Genomic DNA, 17,728 nt, shown 5'->3' on the forward strand with positions numbered 1-17,728 from the left:
ACAAGCGTTGGTGATTTTATCGCAAAATTTTCCGCCACGGTTCCTGTGCGTGCGAGCGAGAGAAGAGAGCGACGAAGGCCGGACGCTAGAAATTTCCATTCGCAGGCGAAAAGCGAATCCATAATTGATGTGAATGTGAAAAGCATATATCGAATCGAATGTTCTGGACTTGTTTGTCAAACGAAAAGAACAGATAGCAAGCCGACACGTGCGTGGCTGTGTGTTCAGTATACATTTTATCTAATTCACGTCTCCCTCTCTTTACAACTTGTATATTTTGCAGTAGCTGAAAAAAAAAACAAAGAAAACTCTGCGATCGCGTTATTCCGCCCCCAAAAACAAAAAGAGAGAAGGAAAACAAGAAAAATCAGCAAACGCCCAAGAAGTGTGTCTGCTCTAAATCAAATTTACTAGGAACATCGGCCAGACGACAAGGAGTCGAGTAAAAAAATGTCCGTGATTGGCATCGATTTTGGCAACGAGAGCTGCTATGTAGCGGCAGCCCGATCAGGCGGAATCGAGACGCTGGCCAATGACTACAGTCTCCGGGCCACGCCGTAAGTACCCGTGCCTTACCCGCAATCCGATGCTCTGGATTACGGCCCAGTTTGTAGTGATAAGCTTTGCGGTCTGCATAATCGTTCGACTTTTTGCCTTTTTGGGGTTATGTCGAATTTGTAAGTCATGCCTTGCGTGTGTGTGCGTGAATGTGTTTGTAAGAGAGCGCGCCTAGAAAATTCCATGGTTGTTATGGGTAACGCTCCGAAAAACATACGTGTACCCCCAGATATGTGCATTATGTACTGTGTTGTTTGTGCGCTTTTGCGGGAGGCCTAAATTTGGCCGATTGCACTTCCATAAAAAGTGTTGCAAATTGCAATTTTAATGAGGCGGCGGCACACTCATATCTGCTCCCTTCTTCTGCTGTTTCCGCTGCCTCTCTTTTTCGATTTATTGCCGCTGCCTATGTATGGGTGCCTTTGATTTAAATGCCGTTGACTGCGTGGGCCTACGTATCTTTCCAATCGTCCTCACTTCCCCACTCTCCTGTACTTGTACGAATTTACTTTTTTGGCACACTCACACCAAAAAAAGAGCTGGTGATGCATGCGTCATGCGGTCAAGAAGAAGGCAGCATCAAAGGTGAGAAGAGAGCGGAGTACGGAGAGCGAAATCAAGCAGCAGCTGTTGTGAAGCGTGAGAGGTGCAGAGGGAGAGAGAGAGAGCGCGCGCAAAAAGCACAGAAAAACGTGTGCAAAGCTGTCAAAAATAATTTCAAAGCCGGCAAACACAGACAGCACACACTCGCATATGCAGACACAGTGGGACCCGCATATGTTAAACTATTTCTAATGGGTACTAAATTTTACCAACTTCCGTTTTATAAAGATATATATTCGGGTAATTTACTCTTGATTAAAGCAGAAAGTTATGTTTGAACTGCATAGTTTACATGGTTATGTTGCTGTTTTCATGTTACCCGTGTATATATTAAAGATTATGAAACATTTAGTTTGAGTCCATTGAGTTTTATATTCGAAAATAATAAGCGATTACAGGGTGAGAACTTGTAACCTGTTGCATATAAGGCTATGTTTATGTAAAAGCTTTTGCTGTACAATAATTTGCGCATGCCAGAATTTACCCAATTTTATTTTCTTTTAAAAAGAATTACGACTTTAAATAGTTTGGGTTGTTGCTGTCGTTTAATTAATTTAAAAATACAGTTTTAAGTGTTGTACATAAATATGTGCCACATCCCACTGCCATGACTTAATCCCAACTGTTTACGAACATACTAAACTAAGATATTTTAACCTTATATGGCCTGCAGAGCTATCCACTAACCGGCAATTTTTACTCCCTGCCCTCTTGCAGCTCCTTTGTGGCCTTCGATGGCAAGAAGCGTATCATCGGCGTGGCCGCCAAGAACCAGCAGGTGACAAACATGAAAAACACAGTTGGCGGATTCAAGCGCCTGCTTGGCCGCAAATTCAACGATCCCCATGTACAACACGAACTCACGAGCATTCCAGCGCGCGTGGAGGCGCGCGGCGATGGCAGCATTGGCATCAAGGTGAACTACCTCGGGGAGGATCAGCATTTCGGGCCTGAGCAGCTGACGGCGATGCTCTTCACCAAGCTGAAGGAGACATCGGCGGCTGCCATGCAGACGCAGGTTAACGACTGCGTCATCGCCTGTCCCGTGTTCTTTACCAATGCAGAGCGTAAGGCTCTCCTGGATGCCGCCCAAATCGCCGGACTGAACGTCCTGCGATTGATGAACGAAACGACGGCCACCGCGCTGGCCTACGGCTTCTACAAGAACGATCTGTTCGAGGACAAGCCACGTAACGTGATCTTTGTTGACTTTGGGCACTCGTCACTGCAGGCCAGTGCCTGTGCCTTCACCAAGGGCAAACTGAAGATGCTGGCCAGCACCTGGGACCAGATCGGTGGACGCGACATTGACCTGGCTCTGGGCGATTACTTCGCCAAGGAGTTCCAGGAGCGTTACAAGATCAACGCCAAGACCAATGCCCGTGCCAATCTGCGCCTGTTAACCGAAATCGAAAAGCTGAAGAAACAGATGTCTGCCAACAGCACCAAGCTGCCGTTGAACATTGAGTGCTTCTTGGATGATATAGACGTCTCGTCGTCCATGCAGCGGTCGCAGATGGAGGAGCTGTGCGCACCCGTCTTGCAGCGCGTCGAGCAGACTTTCAAGCGCTTGCTAGCCGAGTCTAAGTTGCAGCTGGATGACATTCACTCCGTGGAGATCGTTGGCGGAAGCTCGCGCATTCCGTCCGTAAAGCAGCTTATTGAGCAGGTTAGTCAAATGATGCAATCCATGTTAAACGTCACATTTGTAATCTTTCGCTTATTATTCGTAGGTCTTTAACAAGCCAGCTAGCACCACTCTTAACCAGGACGAGGCAGTGTCTCGCGGTGCAGCCCTTCAGTGCGCCATCATGTCGCCAGCTGTACGCGTCCGAGAGTTTGGCGTCACTGATATACAGAACTACGCCGTTAAGGTGCTGTGGGACAGTGAGGGCTCCGCTGCTCCGGGAGAGATCGAGATCTTCCCGCAATACCATGCTTCTCCGTTCAGTCGCCTGCTGACAATCAATCGCAAGGGACCGTTCAACGTTTCGATTGTGTACGGCCAGCAGGTGCCCTATCCAGATCAAACGATTGGCGTGTGGAAGATCAAGGATGTGAAGCCGACGGAACGCGGCGAGGGTCAGGATGTAAAGCTGAAGGTGCGCATCAACAACAATGGCATTGTGCTAATCTCGTCCGCCACTTTGGTGGAAAAGAAGGAGGCGGAAGAGGCTGCCGCAGCTGCTGAGCAGGCTGCCAGTGAAGAAAAGCCAGGTGACCAGACCAACAACGCTGGAGAACCTGCGGATGGTCAGCAAGAGGTGAGTCAACCATCTCCCGCCCAAATCACGCTGTCACTGTCTCATCATCTTTTGTTGTGGATAGGGGTTGCTGTGTTGCTCTTGTTTCAGTTTTAGTTGTATTCTACTAATCCCTCCCATCTGGATTAAACGAGTTGGGTGTAGTGCCTTTAGCTGATATTGTTTGTTGTAAAGCAGTCCAATAACGTCTGTCCGTAAAAACTAGCGTGAAAATTCTTTCTTTCTTACATTTATGTATCAATTTGATTTTGGCGTTTAGTTTCTGGTACTAAACTTTTAGCTTTTTATAGTTCACTTCATAAAGCTCATCCTTAACATAAAATAGCTTTAAATTGTGTAACTGAACTTTCAAGATTGGTTTTCTCACATTCGTGGTAAACTATTGAAGCCAAATTGCAAGGAAGATTTTAGTTGAAAAAAAAAAGAAAAGACCATGAAAATGCGGAAACTAACTCCATTCGTATTGTCGCATTTCTTGACTAATTCCTTAATAAGTTTCGGTTTTCCATGTCTGGTTAGGGATATCAATTTAGTTTTTGTACTTTTATAAGTCAGTAAAAGATGATTTTTACCGGCTTCAATCATCAATATTATTGCTCATTAAGATTTTCGATCGTTACCATAATCGAACATGCGAAAACCGGAGCTGTAGCGCTCTTGTTTGAATTATACGTATATACGAACGTGTTTTTGATATAAATCATTCATTTTTATAAATATACCACTGCAATATTTGTTTTTGTTTGTTTTGGATATGTTTGCGAACGCGCGCGTTTTGATCTCTCGTAGGCATATTGTGAGAATGAGGATGATAATAATACATCAACAGCCTCATCACCTGGCGGACAAGGGTGGGCACAGCGGGTCAAGGGCTGGTTTGGTTCGGTACGTTTTCCACAAATTTCTCAAATTTCAATTCACAAACAAAACCAACAAAAAAAGAAAAAGAAAAAAAAACGCTAAATTTGAATTTTTTGCTCCCATTTTTGTGTGCCAAGAAATTGGAAATTTTGATTAACGAAATGTACAACAAAATTTAAAAGCACGAATCTAACCGTTTTGTGGTTTTTGAAATTTTTAAGTTTAATCTTTTCCACCAAAAATGAAACGAATGATGAAGACCGCTCATAAGCCGCCTACCCTATGTGCTCCCAACAAAAAAACAAATGTATTTAAAAAAAAAATCTTACACAATTTGCCATCTTATTTTATTGTATCCAAAAGCTTTATTTTTTTATTATTATTTCAAACACACCTGAGAAAAAAGCGCGCCCTTGTTCCAAATTATAAAAAAAAAAAAAACAAAAACCCGCAGTTACTCATATGAACTGCTTACAACAAACACCCACGAAAATGTATTGTGCTCATATTGTAGGCTGTCGCTTGGAGCTGTTATTCCTCTTCGCTTTATTGTTGATGTGTTGTCGCCGCTCCAAATTTTCTCTTTCTATTGGAAAAGTTGAATTGAACTCGTTGTAACTATTTTGTTTACGCATTTCGATTAATTATTTGCCTTTCTTTTGCTGCCCAGGGCGCTGATAAAAAGAAGAAGGCTTCCAAGGCCACCGAATTGCCGCTGGAGTGCACCACACACGGCTTCAGCCCCGTCGACCTGAGCAACTACACACAGCAGGAGTCGAAAATGATTGGCAACGATCAGAAGGAAACGGAGCGCATTGATGCCAAGAATGCCTTGGAGGAGTTCGTCTACGATATGCGCAACAAACTGCAGGTAACTTATCCATCGAAATCCTTTTCTTGTGAGTTCTTAAATCTAAAACTTGCCCCATCTCTTTTGCAGGGTGGACCCTTGGAGCGATTCGTGGTTGAGTCTGAGCGCGAGAAAATCGTGTCGCAGTTAAATGATCTCGAGAACTGGCTGTACGAGGATGGCGAGGACTGCGAGCGTGACATCTATACCAGCCGCCTGCAGGCCCTGCACCAGAAGACGGATCCCATCAAGCTACGCGCCAGCGACTATGAGCAGGGACCAGCTGCATTTGATGAGCTGAAGAACAGCATTTCCATTGCACGCCTGGCCGTGGCCGAGTTCCGCAAGGGTGCGCCCAAGTACGATCATCTCACGGAAACCGAGTTTATCAACATCTCGGAGACGGCGGACAAAGCGCAATCGTGGCTGGATGCAAATCTGCCCAAGTTCTCACAGTCGCCGCGCACCGCTGACAGTCCCGTCCAGATTTCCGCCGTGCGCCAAGAGGTGCAAACTCTAAACTCGTGCGTCAGTTCGGTGATCAACAGGGCGAAACCGAAGCCAACTCCGGCCAAGACAGCAACACCGCCCAAGGACGAGGCGAATGCGGAACAGAATGGCGGCGAGCCAGCGGGCAATTCTGGCGACAAAATGGATGTGGATAACAATGCCCAGAGCGCGGCAGGAAACGATCCCTCCATGGATGTGGAGTGAGCCCATTAGGCTCATTCCGATATCCGGTTGTTCCCGGCTATCAGCGGTATTGGCTAACGATTAATGATAATAATAATAACGATAACTTAAACGGTAAACATATATGAATCAACATTTGTATATGCACTTGCTTCAGGACTAGCAGAGAATACAACAAAATAAACACAACAAACAAAATGCAAACAACCAACCTACAAGTGTAAGAGTAATTTGATAAAATGCTTCTGCGGCCGCGGCTGGATACAAGAATCAGTGAAACGGATGTGGGCGAGAGTGGTAGAAAAAGATGGAACTGGCGAGGATGAATCCTACACTTCTGCTGCTGCCGTGTTGATGATACAAAACGAAACCGAAACAGAAACATAAACGCAACCCTAAAACAATTTCTAATCGACCATTTTTCATATATTTGAATAACAAAATCAACAAAGCGACACTAAATGAATGGAATTAAAATAATCAAATAAAAACAATGATAATTCCAATCATGCATTTCTGTTCTTACTTTAGTGTTTTAATTTTTGGGATTGTTTGTGAAAGAAATTGTTTAGTATCAAAGAACCGAAAGTTTTGTATGCGCTTTGGTTTGGACAACTTTTAATTTTGTTTAAATGCCATGTTTTCCAAATGAAAAGGGTTCATTACCAATAAACTTGTTATTTTATTTGAGCTTACGATACAATACAAACTCGTTTACAAAGAGGACTGCGACTGCGATTTGGTGTGGGTAGCTGCTCAGCGGGATTAAAATGTGGTGAATATAGGGACAGGATTAATGCTTATAAACTGGGCGTGACTAGTGCGAATATGGGGCTGTGCGCTCAATGAGATTCCGGCTCCTCGATCCTGTCCAGTTTGATAATTAAAGCGTTGATTATGCAAGCGCCAGCCTCTTTGGTAAACCAGCAGAGATCGTTAAGCAGATGAACAGACGACTCGTTGAGAGTGGCGGACGGAGTGCCTCCCACGCCGTCGCCACCTTGTCCCGTTCCACCATGATCGTGGTCGGTGGATCCCAGGCTGCGCCTTTTTGCCTCGGCCGCAGCCTTGCCAGTGGTCACACCCGAAATCGACTGCCGCCGAACGTAGACCTCGAAGGAAGTGGAGATGCGGTGGAGTCCCTGTTCGGAGGCAAAGTGATGCTGCGGCAGCACGGGCTCAATGACCGTGGCATTGGGCGAATAGTACAGCTCCAGACGTGTACCAGGCTCATCCTTGAGCGCTGCAGCGGCCGGTTCCTCGTCCGGATCCGTTTCAAGCGGGAGCGGCTGCCCACGATCCAGTATCGCCCGTATCTTGTCCACCCGTGTCATGTAGTAGAAGGGCAGCCAGTCTCCGTTGAGATCAAAGTGCACTTGGGGAGCGGTCGCCGAGGAAGCGCCACCACCGGCCGATGCAGTCGACGTCGAAGTGCTCAGCACATTGACCGTCTGCTGGTTTAGCTTGAAATAAACCCAACCCTCCAGTTTATCACCATTGCCTCCGATGCTGGGTCCACTGCACTTCAGGCAGAAGCACACCGGCTCAAGACGGCTATCAAAAAAGGCCTGCGGCAGGACTAGCGATGCACAGAAGCGTCTCACCTGACGCAAATACTCGCAGTCGTTCTGCTCCACACTGGCACCGGTGGCAGTGGATCGCAGGGAATCTGTTCCTCCACTCGGCCGCGTCTGGCCAACGGAATTCGTGTCGGATTCCATGGAATTAAGGGATGGCAGGTCGAGATTGAGTAGTGACGCCTGATCGGGCATAAGATGATGCCGCGTATATTCGTTCTGCTGGAGTTGCTGCAGCAGCAACAGGTGGTTCATGTAGTCGATCTCATCGTCCTCCAGTACATTATCGTTGAGCGCTGGCTCGCCGGACATTTCGCGTTCATTGCTAGCACTTAGCTCTAAGGCCTCCGCATTGTTTTCGCTGTGATCGACCGTTGTGGATACAGACGTCATTGCTCCACTCGCTTCGTCGACAGAACTGACTAAAGGGTTTGGAGGATTGGGTAGATCATCGTACTCCTTATTCGTGTCATATACACCCGAGTTACTCAGGTGTTGAGTATTGGCCGTGCAGCCGCTGGTGCCACTAGATCCCGCTGCCGTTGCAGATGTGTTCAAAGAGTTCTGGAATCTCTGTGTGCTCTGACTGCGTTGTATATTTAAATTAGTATTGTGCTGCAGCTGCAGAGACTCGCGAAGGCAACTGAAGAAATTCAGAAATTTAGGAATTACATTCTTATCCGCATTTCCATTGCCATGCTTACCAAGTCGACGATGATCCGCCGAGCTCATTTCTCTGCTGCTCCAGAGTTCGATTCTTAATGGAAATGTTCAGCAGCAAGTTCTCCGAAACGCTCTCCATAACCGATCGAGTCCTGCAAAATGATTCCGTACAGAAAACCGGAGTTGACCTATTTATTGATACGCTTACATGGCGTTTGAAGGAGCACCGGAGGTGGACGGTCCGGATTCGCAGACCTGCTCCGTGTCCTTTTCCTTCTCGTGCATTTCCAGGTGCGCCTTTTCGCATTGCTGTGGCATACCATTATCCAATTCCAGGGCCTCCGGAGCCTCCAGAATTGGAGTACCATTGGCATTCCCAGTGCGGCCAGCATCATTTCCAGTAATCAATGTTATTTTCTCGCATTTGCCGTACACATCGAACACGGGATACACATGGTTGGGCAGTCCGCTGGCCAGATCCTCGAGATTCGTTGACCCAATCATAATGACTGAATAAATTTTCATAATTACAACTAACTTTTAACACTCAAATTAAACTTACTTAGCATTCCGGCATGGGTTAGTGTCAGGGTGATCACAGTTCCCACTTGGATCTGCTCAAGGGCATCGCCGTATTTGGAGGCCATCACTTGGCCGTTTATATTGACGTAGTCGTGGGTGGCCAACCAGCAGCCCCTTTTAAAGTCCAACAGGGATATGGGACCAGTCTGGGGACTTGCGGACAAAACGCCAAGACCGACAGTACCTTTCCACTTGTTGTTTAGGGCATCTACCTTGATGCTGATGCTCTCACCCTTACACAGTGGCTTATTGAGGCAGACGATGGACTGGTTATAGGACTTGATTCTGGTCACGCTTCTGCGATCATCGCTGAGCCGCGCGTTCTTTTGTGAGACATCCAAAAATTCGTAGTTCAGTGCCTCGGAATCGATTGATTCCAGCATGGAGCTATCCTGCTTGTTCAGTGGATCCACTCCAAAGTCCATGGAGTCCTGCAGACGCAAACTGCATGGACGTAGTGGCGATGCCGGTCCTTGAGCGGAAATCACTTGAATTCCCATTGTCGAACCTCTTAGTTCGGCAACCACGTAGACATCGTTGGGCACGTTGTGAAACTGGATGTTGACGTTCTCTGAGTTCAACAGAATGTTTAACGAGTTCTCCACTCGCTCCAGAGTTATCCTATCGTCCACCCTTAACCATTCCAGGGAGGCCAACGAGCGCTGCAGGCAGCTTGAGTTGAAGCACACCTCGTTTCCGCTAACATACCACACGTTTGCCGGAATCCGGCGCAGACTAGTTGGGAGTTTCTTGCGCACGCTTTCGTCGCTTAGATTCAGATCAGTGACTCCGATACTTAGACAACCTACGGACGATTAAAAGAAATTCTTAAAATCCTCTGCATTAATATCTACAATACAATGGGAGCTTACCAGCAAACATGGAATTAACCGATGTCAGCTTAATCTCAAAAGGTGATCCTACGCTGAGCGGATGTTCCGAAAATACCAGACAATGGGATAGCGGTGCCGCCGCTCCCGTAAAGCGCGAGGCCTCCGTCCAATCCTTGGTTAGACTTACATTTCCCGAGACGCAAGTCCAGCGGTGTTTTGTCTCCATGGCCGGATGCTGAATTACCGATGTGGCTTGACAGCTCTGCGAATTTTCGCTGGTTGCGTACGGAGCGCGGATGTCCAGCTGCGTCTGGGTAAGACTCACTTGGGCGCACTGTCCATACAAATCGATAATGGCCCAAATGTTCGGTGCGTGGCACTCGCAGGCCGGCCCTTGATCCATTCCATCAACAAAGAAGTGAATGAAGTCACCATTGCGCATCACACCAACTCGCGTGCTAGGACCTAGGGTATCCAGATCCAGCAGAATATTCGTGCGTATGGTCTTGCGGTTGTGAAAAATCATAGGGCCGCATAAGATGATGGTATCGCTGGCCTCCAGATCGGTGGCGTTTGGAGCCAACTGGATGTCCTCTGGCCGAGTGCCCGTCACCCCGATCTCAATGTTGCCCGACCAGTGACGAACCATTGTCTCCAGCTCCACTTCAAACAATTCCCTCTGCCTTAGCGGTCGGTTGCTGAACACAATTGCGTCATTGAACTCCGCCAGAGAATTGGGACGCGACGCAGTTAGACCACTATTCGATATGCCCGCATTGGCGCCGTGGATGCTGTGAAATCGCAGCGGAACTTCACTGTACAAGGTCGTATTTGAGATGGTAGAGTTTCCAGTGTCCGGACTACCGCACTCCGAAGTGTCCACGATGCTTGCCTGTGCTGCCTGTCCATACAAATCGATTACGCCATAAACGCGCTCCGGAACATTGTGGGCAGCTGGACCCTGATCCACTCCATTTACCCAGAAATGCAATGTGCCGTCGTCCTTGCGCACCACACCCACTCTATCGCCCACCTGCAAGCGATCCAGGTTTTGACCGTACTGTTCGATAACGGTGACTCCATTCTGCATGACCCCGTTTCCCGTCATCATCCAAGTGCCGGAACTGGTTCGGAAAAAGGTTGTTAAAAACAACTAAAGTTGGGCTAGAAGCCAGGACTCACCGCACATTAGTCATCGTGAATGGAAAGTCCAGTTCGTCGGCGCTGTGCGTGGTCACTCCCATTTCAACAGAGCCAGCCCATTTGGTCACGACGCGTTCAAGTCGCACTTGGAAGAGTTCGTTGGGACGCAGAGGTCTTCTTGTGAGCACTACACCATTGTTAAAATCATCGGCAGCACTGCAAAAAGATTGGGGAATTGAAGTTCATACAAATCTTCTGCCGTAAACAACAATGCTCACTTGGGCCGCAGAGCTGTCCGCCCGCTCTGGGTGACGGTGGCGTGGGTACCACAAATGTGGTGGAAGGTTAGCCGGTCATCGTTCCTGGCTATGGCTCGCGTGCTGGAAATGGTCTCACTTAGGCCGCCGGCAGCGCCAGCCACATTCATCTCGCTCTCTGGACTTAGGAGGCTCAGGGTGGGGGTGCCGGAATGCTGCTGGTGCTGGGTGTGTTGAGCACCAACTCCACTGGAACATGCAGTCATTCCTGCTACTATGTTGTTTCGCCGCGTCACGAGATTCTGCTGCTCACGTTCATCGCGATCAACTATTGTTACCTTGATAGTCATTCCGTAGAGATCGATAACGCCCCACAAAGTAGAGGCTACTCTGGTGGCGGCCACCCCCTGGTCCTGTCCGTTAATATAATTGTGTAGATTGCCGTTGGCCTTGCGCATCATCCCAACGCGATCTCCCTCGCGAAGCTCATCCAAGTTGAACTCGCCGTACTGACGGCGTGTCCCCTTACCATTGGTCAAAATTCCGCAACCGGACATCATAATTGTGCCTGAACGCATGTTGGTCATGGTTGCCGGAAAGTGCAGCACTGCGGGATTGTGCGTGGTGACGCCCACTTCAATGGATCCCGACCATTTGTCCACTAACTTGTCGATTCGAATCTCAAACAGTTCGTTGTCCCTTAGAGGCCTGTGGGTCATCACCACGCCGTTATTGAACTCGTCCAGGGGTCGACGGCGTTCGGCGGATCGAAAGTTGGGCGAAAGCTTCACCAACGACCCACAGCGGGTGTGGAAGCACAGTCGGTCATCAGCACCGGATACGGAGCCATTGCCTTGCATCCAGGCGTCGGAGTCAACGACGATGTTTACGTTCATGGCCACGTCCAAGTTTTGAACAACCTGCTGCAGCGGTTGCTGCAGCGGAGAATCCAAAGGCTGTGTACAAAAAAAAACGATTTTCAATTTAACGATTCATTTGGCTTGGTTGAATGGTTACCTCTACGGAGCCACTTCCATCGCGCGGACACAAGGAAACCTGCACACAACGTCCGTAGAGATCGACAAGAGCCCACAGAGGCTTGGGCATGTTTTTTGCAGCCACGCCTTGCGACTCTCCGTTCACATAGAAGACCAGATCGTTACCAGAGGTGCGCATGACGCCAACGCGATCATTCTCGTTGAGCGTCTCCAGATCGGTTCCATAGAACTCGAACAGGCGTCGTCCATCCTTGCGCACGTCGATGCCGGACATGACCCATGTGCCATTTCGCATGGCAGTGGCGCATGCCACCAGTTCCAGGTCATCCGGCGACTCCGCGGTGACACCAATCTCAATGCTGCCGCCCCAGGAGGTATTCTGCAAGACGAGCATTATCCGCAGCTCTATCTGCTGCAAAGTCGTGTGGCTAACTCACCTTCTTCTCGATGACGACCTCGAAAAGTACATCGTCCTCCAGGGGCTCAGCACTGAACACCAGGGCATGACTGAAATCCCGCATTGAGCGCTGGGCCATCCGGTTGTTATTGTACAGCCGGATAGAGCGGCCACAGCGTGTGTGGAAGGATTGCGTTTCTCTGCCGGTCATGGTTGCTCCTCCAGTTCTGCTTTATCGGCCCTTTTCTCCGCCGCCACTTGTCGCCGTACAAATCAATCGTCAGTCGGAATCGAAACACGGGCGGATTGCGGCTCATGGGCTGTGGACGATGTAAGTGACGGGTTCTCGGGCGCTGATGGACAAATTCCGATGGAGTACTGTGCAGTTATCTAGATCTTCACTAAGCATTATGCATTATTTTCAAAGATGTGCCAAACTAAAATAAACAAATGAATATCCTTTTCGTATGACCGTTCATAGATGTAACGAAAATCCACACATTTAACGAACATATCGACTGCTTAGTTGAATTGGTTATCAGTTACTACACTGAAAACATAGTTCGAGCTATATGTAATTAACAAGGTTTACTATTAATGAATACAGCATTTGCCTAATAAGAAAATACAATTATTTTCAAGTCTCCAAAATCTCTAAGCATCAAAATTTTCCTATTCAAATTAAGTTTCAAAATAAAGACAACTTTTTGGATAATCTTTTCCTAAAAACAGCAATTTTACTGCAAAGAAGCTAACAAAAAATTTAAACATAATTATATTAGTTTTAAAGCCACACTTTAAGATTTGTGTTTAATTCTTTTTATTATGTTAATTCTAATAAATTCACAAAGTGTTTATATAAACTGAATAACTGGAATATATTAAAGATTAAGCCACTGGGTTGTCCGTGATACTGGACACGGCAGCTGGGTGATCCATAACATTGAACTTGAAAGGCGTCTTGTCCGTAGCTCGTCGATATTTGGGTTTGGCCTTACCCATAACATTGTCGGCGGTTATGTGAACGCCCCGAATGTCCGAGCCAGGCACTAAGAACATGGGATCTAGCAGCAGTTGCTCCATTATGGGGCGCAATCCGCGAGCTCCCATGTTTCCCTTCATGGCCAGCTGGGCCGCCGATATTAAGGCGTCGTGGGAAAAGGTAAGCTCCACACCATCCAAGTGGAACATTGCCTTGTACTGCGACACTAGAGCATTGGGCGGTTCGGTAAGAATGCGAACCAGCATATAGGCATCCAAGCTGTGGAAGGGCACTATTATTGGGAAATGACCAACGAACTCCGGTATCATACCGAACTCAGCTAGGTCGCATGCCTGCACTTTGATCAGGCACTTATCCCGCTCCTGCTGGTGTGCGTTTGGGGGACCGGCTTCGCCGGTTGAAGTGACGTCAGAATTCTTCTCGTTGATGCGTCGCTCGATGATCTTATCCAGGCCTGTGAAGGCGCCGGAGGCCACGAACAGAATGTTTGTGGTGTCCATTTGGACCGCCTTGCCGAACAGTTGACCCCGGTTGGTTAGGCTAACCACGCTGCCTTCCAGCATCTTAAGCATGCCCTGTTGGATGCCCTTGGATCCAGAGAGAGCACAGATCTGGTCCACCTCGTCCAAGTAAACAATGCCAGTTTGGGCACGCTCTACGTCGTTGTTTGCATCTTTGAGCAGCTTCACGAGGACGCTCTCGATGTCCCCGCCCACGTAGCCCGCCTGCATCAAGGTGGTGCAGTCACATAAAGCGAATGGTACGTCCAGGCACTTGGCAATGCTCTTAGCGACAAGCGTCTTTCCCGATCCCGTTGGGCCCAGCATCATGATGTTGCTCTTCTCCAGCTCAACGTCGTTTGACTGAATACCTGGAAATTTCCAGTTGAACGTGCTCGATTCATGTTCGCTTCCAAAAACGAACAAATCCTTTTTCTGCGATGCGCTGTTGAGCGTAGATATGTCACCAGAGATGTTTAACTGGCAGAGCGACAGAGTTTCGGCGGCGTTGTCGGCTGTCTGCTCTCTCTGTGACAGGTTGTGGTGGATGCGCTTGTAGTGGTTATAGACTGCCACCGACAGCACCTTCTTGGCGTATTCCTGACCCACCACATGCTTGTCTAAGTACTCCATGATCTTCTGTGGTTCAGGTGGCAGCTTGGCGAACTTCTCCTTCTTTTCGTTCTTAGTCAATTCAGAAATGTTGCTTTTTTCAAAAACGGTTCCTTGGTTAGTCTTGGTTTGACCCAAGGCTATATTTCCAAAGCTAGCGCTCGAATTGTCTGCCCCGAATCCAGCGGTGCAGCTGAGTGGACATGGGGTTGCCCCGAAAGTGAATACTGTTGGCAGCGGCTGGAACTGCTGTTTGATGTTGCAGACTGGAAAAGCGGGCTTCTGCTGGGGTGCCTTAAGAGCACTTGGTGTCTCGCCAAAAGACCCCATAATCGCGTTTCCTGAGGCAGCATTCGAGTTGGTTTGAAAACCTGGCAAGCTTTGAGGCTGAACTTGGCATTTTTCCGGGTGCGAAGTCTTCGGCTTGATCCTGTTGGCTTTGGCAATCAATCGTGTTGAGTCGGACTTGCTGAAGATGGAACCGACTAAGTTACTATTTGGCTGCTCGTAGATTTCGATCAATGTATCCAGTATCTGGGGCGACATCTTAAGCAAATTGGCCGTTTTCATGGTGGCCAAGCTAACTTCGCGAACATACTGCAACTCATAATTAGTGAGGCGATCCTGCCGTTTAGCCATGTAATGCTGCAAACGACATTCCTCAAATGATTGATCCTCGGTGTGGTTGGGAAAGTTGCCCCTGCCACTGAAGGGGCCGAATGCAGATAGGCACCACGCCCCGCCTTCCAAGTATTGTTTCACTCCCTCGGCGACCACTTGCCTTAATGCGAATTGATAGGGATGTTATATATATATATATATATATTCCAAGATGAGCTTACTTGAGATCTATGTGCTCCATGATGCATTTTGAACCAAATACGCAGGAGCCACTTTGAAACTGCCTGCAAACGACCATCTTTATCGAGTGCGCAATTCGCAGTGAATATCCAAAACTTCAAACCCAATCTGGAGTGTGCACATACATATGTAAACAATTCGTTAGTTTGGTATTTTTGCGATTTGTTCAAATACAAAAACGCCATAAGTGATTTTAGAATATTTGTCAATACTCCCGCATTTCTTTAATATTTTAATGAACTTACATTATTAATGAACAAGCAACTACTTCAGCGTTTGAAACTGTAAATGAATAGCAATTTTTACGGTCATATTTGTTCGAGTAATCAATGCACATATTATTGGCGCAGTGGATGAGTTCACAGGCTTCTTAAGGCGTGATTGCTATTTAACTGCTGAACGCACCCATTGAGAGTGTTTAAATACCAAAAGCCCGCCAACAGTGTTACCCCAGCAACCCCAAAACGGTCACACTGGTCGGTGTTACTAAAATAAAGAAACACATTTTTATTCGAGATCGTCTAAAGCTGCATTTTTATTTGGAATATATAGATGCCCCGACGCCATGTCCGCTACGCCACGCCAGAAGCAGTTCGACATGAATCGTACCCGGGCCAATAACTTGGCCAGCAGCAGCAACGGGCCTGGCAAAAACAACAACACCACGAGCAGCACGAAAAATGTAGTTTCCCCGCAACACAATCAATGCAAGCTGCAAACCTCCATGGAGCGCCTACAGGTGCAACAGGCGAACACAAGTCGCAGGGCAGCCGGTTCCAACTGGATGGCCGCTGCTGGCGGTGGAGCAGCAGCAGCACCTGGAAGTGAAAACCAGGATGCCAAGACGGCGGAGTCAGCACCACTGAGCAAATCGGCACGCATGCGCATGAAAAAGAAGGCACACTCCAATCGCTATTTGGCCATGGACTGCGAGATGGTGGGTGTGGGACACAACGGACAGGACGACATGCTGGCCCGCGTGTCCATCGTGAATCGCGTGGGACAGGTGCTGTTGGACAAGTATGTGAAGCCGCGAATGGAGGTCACCGACTACCGCACCAGCGTGTCCGGCATTCGGCCGCAGGACATCGCTAACGGTGAGGACTTTGCCACCGTGCAAAACGAAGTGGTGAAGCTGCTACATGGCCGCATTCTGGTGGGACACGCCCTGGGCAACGATCTTGCCGTACTGAGCATCCGCCATCCGTTTCATGACATTCGTGATACGTCGCGCTATAAGCCGCTGTGCAAACTCATCTCGAATAGCCATACGCCCAGCTTAAAACGCCTGACCATGGCCGTTCTGGGTCAGGAGATCCAAACGGGCGAACACAATTCCGTGGAGGATGCACGCGCCGCCATGGGTATCTACAATCGCGTTGCCGCCGACTGGGAGAAGTACCTGGCGAAGAAGCGGCATCAACAGCAGCACTTTTAGCAGCTGACTCGGGGAGCCCCATAGCACTGAGGGGATGAAATACGATAGTCTTAAGTTTTTAAGTGTACACACGGGTTTCATTCACGTGGAACTGTTGTTTAAATGTATAAAATGTTACAACCTTATCCATAGTTCTTTCTTTAAGGCATCGGAGCGGTTTTAGCACGTGGCGTCTCACTCGGACCTCATGATTTGCCTCACATACTTGAACGAAACCTTTTTTATGTTCACACATCCTTTTGTTTAATATCGGAAAGCTAAAATTAAAATTCTTACTTTGCTTTGGTGAAATTATCCTACAGGGCTTAACTAGGTCTTAGTAACGTATTAAACATTTTAGGATACCTCCACCTCTTTCGGTGGAGTTCGGCTAGAGCTGGGTCCGTGGATGGCCTCGTGGCGTTCCATTAGCTCCCGCCAAGGATCCTCCAGCATGGAGGGATGGAAATACTGGCCGAAGGAGCCGCCGCTCCGGTTGTGCTCCCTGTTCTGTTGGTTCCTCGGATTCTGATCCCAGTTCTGTTGGTTCCTGCGATTGAAGTTGCCGCCGCGTCCGAAATTCCTGCCCTGACCGTAGGGCCGATGGCGTTGCGGCTCCTGCGGGGATTTGTTCTGGTAGAAATGCGGAACATTTTGCTGGCCCTGTTTGTCCTCGTAGAAACCAAAGTTTGGATTTTGTGGCTTCTGCTGGCCACCGAATTGCTGCGATCTGTAGTCCGCGGACTGCGATGGGTACTGGCCGCCTTGTGGGCAGTAGGGCGGCAGGTTGTTATAGTTCTTGCGAGGGGTGCTCATGATTATAGTCGTTAAAGCCTATTTAAGCCAATAATGGCTTATTTTCTTGGATCCGAAATGTTAAACAAATGTTTTCTTATTTTAAGTGCGACCGTTGGCCATTACCACAAAAATACATATTAATTAATTCAGCTGGTTTGAGACTTTGCTAAGCGCAGTTGTCGGCATATTTAGGGTGTTTCCCGCAAGTCTTCGGTGTCAGTGCGCAGACCCAGCGCGGTCACACTGTCCGGAATATTC

At 48.1% G+C, this 17,728-nt stretch overlaps 5 protein-coding genes across 6 annotated transcripts; 2 read left to right on the plus strand and 3 right to left on the minus strand.

Moving 5' to 3' along the window:
* The first annotated feature begins 424 nt into the window (after positions 1-424).
* On the plus strand, positions 425-6,354 carry LOC6738007 (heat shock 70 kDa protein 4). 2 transcript variants are annotated; one of them, XM_039293339.2, is made up of 6 exons: positions 425-557; positions 1,879-2,830; positions 2,895-3,425; positions 4,215-4,310; positions 4,957-5,157; positions 5,227-6,354. In XM_039293339.2, exons 1-6 carry the CDS (start codon positions 451-453, stop codon positions 5,848-5,850), a joined length of 2,511 nt encoding a protein of 836 aa, XP_039149273.1. In that variant the 5' UTR covers positions 425-450; the 3' UTR covers positions 5,851-6,354. The 2 variants fall into 2 exon arrangements, with proteins under 2 accessions (XP_039149273.1, XP_016031799.1); XM_016171449.3 differs by lacking the exon at positions 4,215-4,310.
* Positions 6,355-6,491: 137 nt separating this feature from the next.
* Positions 6,492-12,785, minus strand: LOC6738008 (neuralized-like protein 4). The gene is made up of 9 exons (XM_016169577.3): positions 12,320-12,785; positions 11,902-12,261; positions 10,906-11,840; positions 10,667-10,843; positions 9,524-10,608; positions 8,632-9,456; positions 8,278-8,578; positions 8,111-8,221; positions 6,492-8,049 (listed from the first exon to the last, which is right to left on the minus strand). The coding sequence occupies exons 1-9, from the start codon at positions 12,488-12,490 to the stop codon at positions 6,672-6,674; spliced, it is 5,343 nt and encodes a 1,780-aa protein (XP_016031806.1). The 5' UTR covers positions 12,491-12,785; the 3' UTR covers positions 6,492-6,671.
* A 297-nt stretch (positions 12,786-13,082) lies between these two features.
* LOC6738010 (ATP-dependent Clp protease ATP-binding subunit clpX-like, mitochondrial) lies at positions 13,083-15,410 on the minus strand. The gene is made up of 2 exons (XM_002084789.4): positions 15,237-15,410; positions 13,083-15,175 (listed from the first exon to the last, which is right to left on the minus strand). The coding sequence occupies exons 1-2, from the start codon at positions 15,311-15,313 to the stop codon at positions 13,168-13,170; spliced, it is 2,085 nt and encodes a 694-aa protein (XP_002084825.1). The 5' UTR covers positions 15,314-15,410; the 3' UTR covers positions 13,083-13,167.
* Positions 15,411-15,657: 247 nt separating this feature from the next.
* Positions 15,658-16,818, plus strand: LOC6738011 (RNA exonuclease 4). Its single transcript, XM_016171456.3, has 2 exons — positions 15,658-15,731; positions 15,808-16,818. Exon 2 carries the CDS (start codon positions 15,821-15,823, stop codon positions 16,691-16,693), a length of 873 nt encoding a protein of 290 aa, XP_016031807.1. The 5' UTR covers positions 15,658-15,731; positions 15,808-15,820; the 3' UTR covers positions 16,694-16,818.
* Positions 16,819-16,898: 80 nt separating this feature from the next.
* LOC6738012 (M-phase-specific PLK1-interacting protein) lies at positions 16,899-17,613 on the minus strand. The gene has a single exon (XM_039294340.2). It carries the CDS (start codon positions 17,486-17,488, stop codon positions 17,030-17,032), a length of 459 nt encoding a protein of 152 aa, XP_039150274.1. The 5' UTR covers positions 17,489-17,613; the 3' UTR covers positions 16,899-17,029.
* Between the last annotated feature and the right edge of the window lie 115 nt (positions 17,614-17,728).

The sequence above is a fragment of the Drosophila simulans genome, chromosome 3L, assembly GCF_016746395.2.
Source record: "Drosophila simulans strain w501 chromosome 3L, Prin_Dsim_3.1, whole genome shotgun sequence".
In the NCBI taxonomy this organism is placed as follows: Eukaryota; Metazoa; Arthropoda; class Insecta; order Diptera; family Drosophilidae; genus Drosophila; species Drosophila simulans.